At 43.6% G+C, this 11,976-nt stretch overlaps 1 protein-coding gene across 1 annotated transcript in view; it reads left to right on the plus strand.

Moving 5' to 3' along the window:
- The first annotated feature begins 1,105 nt into the window (after positions 1–1,105).
- The window catches only part of LOC111739115 (L-threonine 3-dehydrogenase, mitochondrial-like), a 15,769-nt gene continuing 4,898 nt past the window's right edge, over positions 1,106–11,976 (plus strand). The window contains 4 exon segments of the mRNA XM_023530168.1: positions 1,106–1,188; positions 8,912–9,106; positions 10,722–10,765; positions 11,423–11,493. Coding sequence (XP_023385936.1) covers positions 8,948–9,106; positions 10,722–10,765; positions 11,423–11,493 — 274 coding nt within the window. The 5' untranslated portion in view covers positions 1,106–1,188; positions 8,912–8,947.

Raw genomic sequence — 11,976 nt, forward strand, 5'->3', positions numbered from 1 at the left:
AGAACTGTTTTTCCTAAACCCTAATGTGCATGAGACTCACTTGCGGATCTTGTTAAAATGCAGATTATGACTTAATAGCCCTGGGTGGGGGCTCCTTTGTCCAGGGACCACACTTGAGTACCAAGCCTCTAGGGAAGATGGGTGGTTCACAACCTTGACAGCAAGGCACATTGGAACCCCTTGAGGAGCTTTAAAAAAATACTTATGCCTGGATTCCCGCACCTCACCGCCCCCGCCCAAAGACATTCATTTGGTCTTGAGTGCAACCTGGGCTTTGAGAAATTCAGAAACTCCTGGTGATTCTAATATGCAGCCAGGTCTGAGCACCACTGCCCCATTACAAACTTCTCAAACTTTAGCAGCATCAGCATCCCCGGGAGGTCTTGCTCAAACACAGCTAGCTGGGCCTCGCCACCAAAGATTCAGACTCACAGGTCTGGGATGAGGCCTCAAATTTGCATTTCTAACAAGCTCCCAGGTGATACTGACTCCGGGGTCTGTGGCTTGTAAGTCATTTACTCTTACAGCGATGTAAATACCATGTGGGAAACTGAGATGAAGTGAGCTGTTCAAGGTCTCTCCATACCAGATCTCCTGACTCCCGTCCCGGGCATTTTCCTCAGTTATCTTCCCAGCTTTCTCTTCTGCCTCCTGCATTCTTCCCATGTCCAATGCGGAGCCGCTAAAAGCCAACACGAGCGGGTTCTCTGAGGCTCCGGAACGGCGGGTTTGCGTTTAGGGGAATGCCGTTGCAGAGCTGTCCGCATCCTGACGGTGCCCACGCGAAGAGGGGCAGGCTGGCACCGCCGCTACTCGAGACGCTGCGCGCGGGGCTCTACTGCGCCCCTCGCGGCCCCTGAATTCTCCACGGGGTGGGTGCCAGGCAGAGGCTGGGTGAGGGGAGCCCGCGGCCAGGGACCTGCGGGGACTCGCTGGAAGAGTTTAGCCACCTCGACCTGCGCGATCCTCGGCTCCAAGCCCCACCCCCAGGTGACCTGGCGCCACGCCAGCGGCTCACGTCGAAGAAGGGGATTGGTGCGTCGGGCGCGGGTTTGGGCGCCGAGAGGATAAAGTCGCAGCGCGCCGGGCACCGGCTGAGGTTTCTGCTCGCTGCGCTCCGGCCGACTGCCACGTGCCGCTCCGGCTCCCGCGCCACATCGCAGCATCTCTGGGCCGCTGCGTCGGAAGGTCAGTGCGCAGGTGGCTGGAGGTTCCCCGGGTGGCTGTCCCGAGGCACTCAGCCCCCTTTGGGAGCAGAGGCCGACGTCGCGGGCACCCTCTTCCCGGCTGGCGGGATAGATACGACCCGGCCGCGGCGCCGGAGCTGAGCGGGCACCGCGGAGCTGGGAGGTCAGCTCTGGAGGAGGCCCGGGGCTCTGCTGGGGCCCGCAGAGAACGACACCTTGCCCCTTCCACCTTTTGGAAGGGCATCCCCCGCCAGAGACTCGGGACCGCCGCGGCTGTTCTCATGGAACCGGTTTATCCAGTCAACCCCCGAGGAGGGTGGGGTCTCACACCCTTTCCATGGGAACCAGGCCGAGGCCACAGACCCGTGTGCAGCGCAAGCCCTTGCATCTTCTTGGGTCTCAGTCCAGGGCAGATGTGCATGGGGGGAGGGGGACTCCCGCTCCGCAGAGCCAGGCCGCCCTCTGTAGCTCGCTCTTAGGGCTCCGGGATTCTTCCCCACCCCTGACCCTTTTCTGGCTTTCAGATCATCCCCAGATGCTCGCTGGAGTCTTTCTTGTCTTTACGTTGAGCAGTTTGCTATGTGCTTTTCGTAGATTGATTCTGTTAAATTCTTTCAATAATCTATTTTGGTGGTCCTCTCACTGCCCCATATCTGATGATGAAGAAAAGTGAGGTTTGGCAAGGTAGGCTCACACAGGAGAGAGTGCGGCGCGTGGCCTTGAAACCCTCCTTCCCCATGCTGGTCGGTGCTCTCCTCTGGGGAGCGGGGAGGAGGAGCCGCCTGGAGCGGGTAGAGGGTGGTCGGGAAGATGCCACCTGCCAGGGAGTGTTTCCTCTTTGTCTTCTCTCTTAGGTACCTGGTCGCATTTCTTCTCTTGAGGGAGACGAGTGGGGGTGGTGGAGAGAGGGTTTGAGACTCAACAACCTGGTTTCCTCCGGCTTCCTCCTGGGTGGATCAGTCCATCCTGTGTAAGGGAGAAAAGATCCCCGCTTCAGGGTTATTGTGAAGCTTCAATAAGAGTTCAGGAGAGCAGGTGCTTGTCAACTCTCAGTAGTTATGAGGTGCCTGATTTTCCCTTGAGTCATTACTATTAAGAGGACACATTATTACTTCATGAACCAGAAAGTTTAAAGGTGAGACTGCCTTGCAGATATGTTTTATGAGCGTTATTGATCCTTAAAGCAGAATAAGAGATGGGGAGAATCCAGGGGACATGAAGGCGGGCCTGGTCATCAGTGTCCTGTAGAAGTGAGAGAGGGCGCTGGGGCTGGGAAGTTGTCAACTAGGCAATGGCTGACCTCTTGTAAAAGCAGTTTCACTGAGTCCAGAGCAGGAAGCTCCACTTTGAGGAGCCCTGAGACTGGAACAAAAGATAAAGGCAGTAGGAGGAGAACAATAGTTCCAGCAGGTTGGCAAGTGAAAAAAGAATTGATAGGGATTCAATGGGACAATGGATTGGGGGTTCAGATGAGTTAGGTTTGGTAGGCAATTGTATTGTCAAGTCTCTGGGAGCACCACTGATCTTCACTGGGTGGAAGTTCCTAGCTCCTCAGCAATATGTGTATGCACAGACCATTTCTTGGGGCTGGAGACTTGTTTTTTAATATAAATTTTATTTCAAATTGTGGTTTTAATCACAACAAAATTTACTGTGTTAATCATTTTTAAGTTTATAGTGCAGTAATGGCAAGTATATTTATATTGTAGAACTTCTTCATCTTGTAAAACTGAAACTATGCCCATCAAACACTAATATCCCCTCTCTCTCCCACTCTTGGCGACTACCTTTCTACTTCCTGTTTCTATGATTTTTGACTGCTTTACATAACCTATAACTTATACAAGTGGAATTATACAAAATTTGGCCTTTTGTACTTTTGTAACTGGCTTATTTACTTTGCATAATGTCCTCAAGTTTTATCCATGTTGTCACATGTGACAAGATCTCCTTTTTCAAGGCTGAATAATATTTCATTGCATGCGCATGTGCGCGTGCATGTGTGTATCACATTTTCTTAATCCATTCATTCATCGGGGCTGGATGCTTTTAGCTTCATGCTTAATGTGCTGGAGACATTACTTAATGCACCCTTATTTACTATCTCCATGGCTAAGAATAATTAGAAATTTGAGATCACAAGACAGCAAGAACATAAAGGGAAACCGATGGTGCATACTCAGGAAAAAGGCCTATTCTGTTGGGTTTTAATATTTCATAAATTGGAGCTTCTCTTATTTTTCCGGAAACAATTATCTCTCTTCAGAACAATCATAATTGAAGTCTTTCCTTAAGAAACTGAAGTAATTTTTTTCTGAGAACAGGGGCATTCTATGTTTTGTGATATAGACAAACTCCTGGTATTTCTTGTTTTCTCCTTCCTACCTGCCTGTTCAACACAACAGTGTCTGGTGAGTACTGACATGCATCAGGCGCTGATAGGAACTGCTCATCAGAGCTCTCAGCTTTAGGAGAGAGGCAGCCATATTGTCTCCTGGCACCTAAAACCAACACATCCAAAACCAAACTCATTTATCTTCTCACCTGACCTGCTTCTCTAGGAAGACCATTCTTGCAGCAGCACACATTAGAGACCTCAGTATTATCATTCTTGTTTCCTTCACCAACCCCCACCCCACTTCGAAACAATTACCAAAGACAGTTGAGCTCTGAGTCTATCACCCCCACCCTCTCGGTGATGCCTCTACTGTCTTAAAGTTCTGCTGTGATTAATGCAGTTAAGGATATAGGCCAGGAGATAGGAGACGTTATATAATAGCCACCCTAGAGAGGCCTAGTTGGGGAACAGTTCCATCATTTCTGGAGGAGAGTCTATTGACCTGTTTCTTTTTCATCTCTTTGCAGTTAAACAACGTGTTTGGGAGAGAGTCTGTGGACTATCATCTGATCTTTAAGGAGGGACTGAGAATCTTTGATGGTTTCCCTATGTAAATTTAACAACTAGCTTGGCAAAACAAGTATTACTCTAGGACAACTTTTCTCAAAGTGTGATCTAGGGAACCCTGGGGTTCCCTGAGAACTTTTGTGGGGTCCATGAGGTCAAAACTATTTTTAAAATGATACTAAGATACTATTTGCCTTTTTCATTATTTTTCTCCCAAGTGTATAGTGGAGTTTTCCAGAGGCTACGTAACTTGTGAAGAGCTTTTCTTCTGATGGCTAATAAAATGTGTGCTTGTGTATTCTTGCGTTTCTAGAATCTTCGGAGGATAGTAGGCTTAGAGTATAAATGCATGTGCATTTTCAGAGATGAACTCAGTTCATTCTTAACACTTCTACTGCATACTTACTAGCTGCCTTCAGTTATACCTGCTGTCATCTCTGTGACCTCATTTTCTTTTAAGTCGTTACTTTGAAATTCTTAAGTTTTCCTCGTACCTTCATGGAAAAATAAAAAGTATGCTTTGTTGTCTTGTTTTGAAAACTTTACTAAATTTTTAAATGGCATAAAAATTCTTTCAAATTTAATATGCTAAAAAGAATATTTGTACATTTTTATATTTAAGGATAGATTATTGACTGAAAAGGGGATATGAGAAGACTTGATTTTTCTACTCAAAGCTACACTATCATGCCTATTAATTCCAAAAAAATTAAAAAATGAAATGAGATATCTGAGATATCTGACTCATGGAAGGGAGACATTTACTCCAGAGAAATGGACAAAATTAAATAAGACATAAAAAATAATAATGCTGTCCTCAGTATTACGGATGTTAGAAATTTACCTTATGTGTCTTATGACATAGAACTTTTTTGAATAAGGTGGTGCCGGTAACATTCTGAGACCAACCATTTAGAGTCATCTAAAGAAAAAATGAATGGAATGGCTTAAAAGTAGATATGATGAGCTCTCAAAAATCATTCATTACAGCTTTCTAGCTAGAAATGAAAAAGCTATTGAAACATCTGACAGGATAAGTTATCAAATTGCTATGTCCAGAGAAATATACGATAAAGCTTTGTTTGGCAGAATAAGCATTGAAAGAAATCACAGCACTGCCACTTTCTAATAATATAGAAATTCGTCAATTTAAAAATTTAGCTGCAAACATGAAGACCGAGTTAGTATCTTAACAGAAGTGTATTTTTGCCTTACAATGGAAGAATTTGCAATCACGGCTGGATTTGCCATTTTGTTTGTATTCTGGTATCAGCACCAAACCAATCATCAAAATATCTTTTTAGTGAATGATTAGCAGCAAACACACGTAGGTGTAACGTATTCAGTGTAGAATAACTTTTTTGAATGTCATGGTGTATTCTGGAATAAACTGTTGAATTCGAACTGATGGTGCAAAAGCAGTACTAGTTAAAACTACTGGTGCCTTTGCACAAATCAAGGCTGTAGCATCAAACTATACCAGTAGACATGGTATTCTTCATGTGCTTTCAATAAAAAAAAGGAAAAAAGAAAATTGCCAGCTTTACTTAAGAATACCCTTTATGAAGTGGTAAAAATGATAAATTTTATTAAATCTTGACCCTTGAGGGTGTATATTTTTAGTATGCCATGTGGTGAGTGGATGCACTTGTTCTGTATTAGAGTTTGATGGTTGTCAAAGTAAAGCATCTATGTGATTGAGTTGTGAGCTGAACTGGAGCCCTTTTTTTCACAGAGAATCATTTTTGCTTCAAAGAATGGCAAATTATGGCTATTCGTACTTGGATAATTGGAATACATTTCCAAAAAAAAAGAAGTGAGCCTGTGACTTCAAGGAAAAAACTAATAGTATTTGTTGCCAATTAACTTGTATCCAGCACCGTTAACTTGATACTGTCCCAATGCTTGGGAATTTTCTGATGAGATTAGTAGTAATATTAACCAGTACGACTTTGATACTGTATAGAGAATTGTGCTGATATTTGGAAGCTCTGCATAAATCACTGAACCAATATTTTCCAAAAGACCAGTGCATGAAATTACAAAATCATGCAGGGATGAAAGAGGCATTCAAAGCATCAGCTAAACTCCTAGGTTTTAATGTAACAGGGTCTGAAAGTTTCATTGACATGGCTTCATATTCTACATTGCAACTAACCTTTGAGAAACTACCAGGTGTTGAGTTTTGTACATCAAAAATGAGTATCCAGAATTATCTGAAAAGACTTTTAAAATATCTCTCCCTTTTCCTTATACTTTTTGCTGTGAGTCTGGATTTTCTTCATGTACTTCAATCAAAGCCACAAACAGATTGAGTATAAAAGCAGATGTGAGAATCCAGCTGTTTTCTATTAAGGCAGACATCAAAGGGATGTACAAAATCTAAAACAGTGGTATTCACTAAATTTTTGTTTTGGAAAATATAGTTATTTTATAAAAATATGCTTAAGTTAACATTATTTGGTTTCAAATGAATTTAAGATGTTAAACATTTCTCGGTTTTGCTTTCTAATACAGCAAACGTTGTTAGATATAACCCATATAAACAAAAGCTTTATGTAGTCCTCAATTTTTAAGAGTGTAAAGGAGTCTTAAGACCAGAAAACTTGAGAACTGCTGCCTTAAGAGTATTAACGTGAACTTGGCAGTAGCAATATAATCTTGACTTAGAAAAACTATATGCTGTAGATGGTTGGAAGTGGTTTTTGTTTTTGTTTTTAACTTCCATGCATCGTTAATCAAAACAATTCCATAATAAGGACAGTAGTGCTGCTTGATGGTTAAGCATTGGATCCTGGTGGCTGCCATGGTTAAATTCAATAGTGTAGTGAAGCACTCACTGGGCTTGTGACAAATAGTGAGCATCAAATGTTAGCTATTAACAGTAGTGAAATACAAAGGACCAACTCCATTGTGAATTGTCTACATTGTTAAACTGTAGATGTTTAGTATTCAATTAGGGATTTGTGCCTCATCCGTGCTTTGCCCCTGTGGGGAAAGAGAAGATGAATAGAGTTGTACCTATTTCATATCTTCAGGCTTTGCCTTTTCCTTGAGGGCAGTCTCCTCAACCTTTAAAAGAAAAACAAAAAACAAAAAAACTTTTTCAACTGTGGCCATTTATTATTTTGTTTTTGGAATTGAGAATTGTCTTTGAGTTTCCAGTGTTCTGGTAAATCAAGCTTGGCTTCCTCACCATCCCCTTGAACTTGCTGAAATAAGTTAATTTAAGAATCAAAGTTCTTACCTGGACTTAGGTGTCAACCATAGCTGTGCGGATGATCTCCTCAAAGGCCTTCTGAGGGATGCTTGAAGAGAACCTTGAGCCTTGCCTGTAACATGGCTCACCTGGAGCCTCCCTTCCAATCGTCACCTGGAACATAAAGCCAGAGATGTGCCAGTGGAAGGTTCTCGACTGCTTATTTGGGAAAGTGAGCCAGGACAAAGGGCCCCAGGTTTGTAGGGCTGTGTCTGACAATGGGGACCTGGTGGGCCAAGCTACTGACCTGACAGAAGTCTCTGGGGTTCTACCTGCCTTCTTTCGGTGTCCTAAAGAACTAAACCACCATAGCTCGTAAAAGTGGGTTAAAGCCTATGTTTTCAGAAGGTTGTATTTTCCTTTTGTTCTCTATATTTGGGTTTTAGGGATTACAAGAAAGCTCCTGCTATGTCTGATATTTTAATTTAGAATTACTGCTTTCCATCTCCTCAAGGCACTGAGATGGGTATGGCAGTAGGCTAAATTCATATCTTAAACTGGAAATGCCTTCAACTGTGGTTTACCTTTTCTCTTCATGATGCAAAATATAAGATAGGTGAGATCTGGTTATCTCCTTTGAGGGGGTGGGGCACCAGAGTCAGCTCTGAAGGTTCACCTACCCTTTCTGTTGGAAATCTTACAACTGACAGGCGGAGGCCATGGAGCTACGTGCAGAGTGCGGTAGGCCTGAGGTTAGAGGGTGGGAAGTTTGCTGTTTGAACCAGCAGAGCGAGCTGCGTGGCTCCGATTTACTCTTGTGCCATGCTTGTCTGGTTGTTGGGGGTGAAAAGGGGAAATGGAAGCCCTGCTTGCATTGTCCGGTCTCAAGCCATGTTTGATTGAACCATCTTGACCTTTTGAGGCCAGAACTGATTTCATGGTCGGTCAGCGGTAAAGCTGATGATGAGAAGGAGCTACACTAAAACAAAATATACATGATCTGGGAAGAAAGGAGAAAATGGTTTTTCTAAATGATCCTTTCTAAAAGGGATGGCTTTAAAACAGAAATTAGTTATAGCTTATTAAATATTGCTGGGGACCTTTTCATCTTAAGCATTTGCTTTTCTAATCTGGTTCATTCTAAAGATAATATCTGAATGTTAGCAGGAGATTTATAGAGCACTGTGTTATTTAACCTGGGATCTCTTTGAGTTCTCTGATGGTACGTGGACAGATTGATAATAGTTGCTAAAATTTAAAGCCTTCTCTAAGATCCAGTGACTTGGTGTTTCTGGTGGGTATGGCTCGCTGTATAGTAACAGCGAGCTCTGTTTTCAGATCCCAGTTGATGTCAGCGTTGTGCAATTCCAATTCTAAATCACCATCCAGCCTTCGTTTGCCTGCACTTTGCATGAGAAACGTTTTATCCCCTTTCACGGGGCCTGGCTCGTGGTAGGCTCTTGACTGGCATACTCAGCAGTCTCTTCAGTTCGTGAATCTAAAACATGGTTTTGCTCATGAGCTGAAAACTTAGGGTTAATTTTGGTTAAAGAGTTTATGTTTTGAGGGTTTGGGAGAATACAATAGAACATAATGAACTCTGCTCTTTTTTTCTTACAGGGGATTCGAAGAGAAAACGCCGGTTGTTAGGATGCTATGACAAATTGTGGGCCGGATGCCGCCGAGCCCCGCTTGTGGCTGTCGGATTGGCGCCCTGCCCGGCCAGTTCCTGGGCCCCTCTCCTTGGCAAATCCCAGCAGATGCCAACTTCCACTCTCTTCTTGGAAAGAGACCAGCCACGTGTCTTCATTACAGGTTGAGTTCCCACCCCCCCGGCTTTTTTTTTTACATGTTTGCGGCTTATTTTCTTTTCTGTGCAGCTTCTACGTGGCTGTGTGTATTTGTTTTTGGAATGTCTCACAGTCCACCAGCTGACATGTATTAATCAGAAACTCCCTTTTCCACTCTTGGCTTCCTCCAGAATATCGCAAGTCCCAAACCCTTACTCGGTCATCGTTGCCAGCGCTTGGTTTCCCTGCCATAATTTTTTATTGTCTGAGAGAGGACCTAGGAAACAGGGAGCCCAAAAGCTGCCTTGGAACTTGATTTCCCCTTCCCTATCAGGACTGGCCTGGGAGTGAAGGCTCACAGAGAGGGAGTGTGCAGGGACTAGAGCATGGATTCTGGAACCAGAAGCATCTTTCCTTGGCCAAACTCCTCAACCCAAACTTGATGTCATTCATCCTTAGCAGTTACTGCACATTCGTGTGTTGGAGAGGATAAGCTAGGGCCTGCCTGGAGGAACTCACCTCCATCATCTCACGTGGCCGTCAGTCTCCTCCTTGCCAGACTTGCTCCCTGATTCTTGTTACCCCGTGTTCACCCAAAACCTGATTCTATACCCACCTCACGCCAGACTTCACTGTTCGCTCCCATGTGCTTCCAGCCAGCCCAAGCACACCTGTGATGTGACTGACCTGTTTTATTTCCTCCTCCTCGCCAGGTTTTCTCCCTGTGGCTTCTTGTCATGATTCTTACTACATTCCTCACAGTTTGTGTGTGTGTTTCTTTCACTGCCTCCTGCTCTTCTCCCACTATGAATGGGTTTCAAGTTGTAGTCCATTCCCTTCTGCACTTTCCTCCACGATTCGCCCAGCTTGTCTATGTGTTGTTTTAGTCCCTCCTTCCTCCACTAAGGAAGCAACTTCCAGGCCCAGGTTAGCGTCAGTGGGCCTGGTTTTAGGGCCTTGTTAACCAGTGCTCACAGGGAAATCCCGCATTCTGTATCTTCCTGCCTCATTCATTTCTCCCAGATGAAATTTGTGGTGGTGTTCCCCCAAATGTGCTTCCAGCCCCTGCCCCAGCTCTTCCATTTCTGTCAGTGGCATTTTTAATGCCATTTTGTTTATTTTAATGCCTCTTTATCATTTCAGTTATCTGCCCTTCTTTTCAAAGGATCCCTTGGTTTGTCCCATGTCTTTCTCCTTTTACATACATCCCATTCCAGTTCTAATGGAGGATGGGGTTCTGGAAAAGCCCACCAGAGATTGATACAAACAATTACGTTTGACTTTGAGTATTTTGTTACCTGCAGGAGACAGGCTTCAGAGCTCATCAAACACTGAAGGCAAAGCTGGGAGTGAATTCCTAGCTGAGGGAGCTAGGAGGTTGTCCAGTTTTCTTGTGATTGTGCCGCTTCCGTACCCTGCTCCCCGTCAGCCACTCTGAGCTGGAGAGAGCTTTGTCTCTGAAACTAACATTACCTGTATTGATTTCTGTCCTAGCTTAGAGGTGATTCGGTTCTATCAGGCCAACCCGGGGTTTACCTAATTAGCTAAGATTATAAATATAGTCTTATTTCATTACATCTGGGAACAATTGCATTGGTTAGATTTGGACTAAATTTTTACTTTTTTTTCACTTCATCTAGGGAGTCTTGGGCCAGCCTGGAGCGGGCCTTGCGAACTTTTTGAGGTAAGAGGCCTAAGAGTTGAAATTTAACATCTGAGTTCTATAGTATGGTAAGCTTGTCTTTAGCATCATATAACCATGTTATCTTTTCTCTCTCCTCTTGCCCCTTCCTATTTTTAAGATATCATATCTAAACGACTGTTCAGAATACATTTTGTTTATCCTCCTAATAAGATGTCATTGCAGGTCCTTGACTCAATGTGTCACCCCCTCTCTTTTCTAATTTAGGCAGAGTAGGACACAGAACCCCACATGAATCGCTTGATTTTCAGATGTGCCGGGGGCAGAGGGAAGTGCATATAGACGCCAACAAGGGACAGTGTGGGATTTGGAGAGAGTGGGATGAAAGGGTAAGAAGACAGGAGAGAAGAATGAGGAGGGAGAGTTGAAAACTTAGGGGTACGAAGAAGTCATTGGTGGCAAATATAGGGATGATAATGGTGTGAGGATAGAAACAGAATATGAGGCCAGGAGTAAGGAGAGGGAAGCCTGAGTGTGGATAGAACTGAAGGTGCGTGTGTTTGGGAACAAGGGGGAGGAAAGGCATAAAAGGAGGGATTTGGAGACTGAGAGGAAATTACAGTTCCTTTGAAAGGTTTTTTTCATAGGACTGATTATATCCCCGATGTCCCAACTCATGTATATTGATTTTCCTTTTAGGAAACAATATGAGAAGGACAATGTGATTTTGTCTGACATAAGGAAACCCTCTGATCACATCTTCCATAGTGGTAAGAGATCATTATGCTTTGCTTTTGTTTTTATCTTTAATTTTCAAAGCGCAGTTGGAAGGGCAGGTCATGGAATTGGTGTGTGCAACAGCTTATAACCAGGCTTGTGAATTAAAGAAAGAGAAGTTATTGAGGCACTGTCGTATCACTTAAAAAAAGTTCATATTTTCGTCCTCAGTAGTTCTGAAATGTGAAATATGTCTATATTTAACTCTGCTGCTTGTTCAGGTGTCATGAGAGCAGGAGAGTTCTTCCGAACAAGGAGGAAAATCTTGGCATGATATCTTTGGATATCATTTGGAGTAATATCTTTGGAATAAAAACATTAATTCTTGTCTTTCTGAGTTTTTAGTTAACTTCTTGGCTCAAAAGCAAACAAGCATAATCAAGTTCTGTGATAAGGAAAAGGAACTTTAAAGATTTGGAGAAATCAGTCTTCATATTTCGGCATAGACTTGTACTTAAACTGCTGTGCACACACAC

This window comes from Pteropus vampyrus, unplaced genomic scaffold, assembly GCF_000151845.1.
Source record: "Pteropus vampyrus isolate Shadow unplaced genomic scaffold, Pvam_2.0 Scaffold47, whole genome shotgun sequence".
Classification (NCBI taxonomy): domain Eukaryota; kingdom Metazoa; phylum Chordata; class Mammalia; order Chiroptera; family Pteropodidae; genus Pteropus; species Pteropus vampyrus.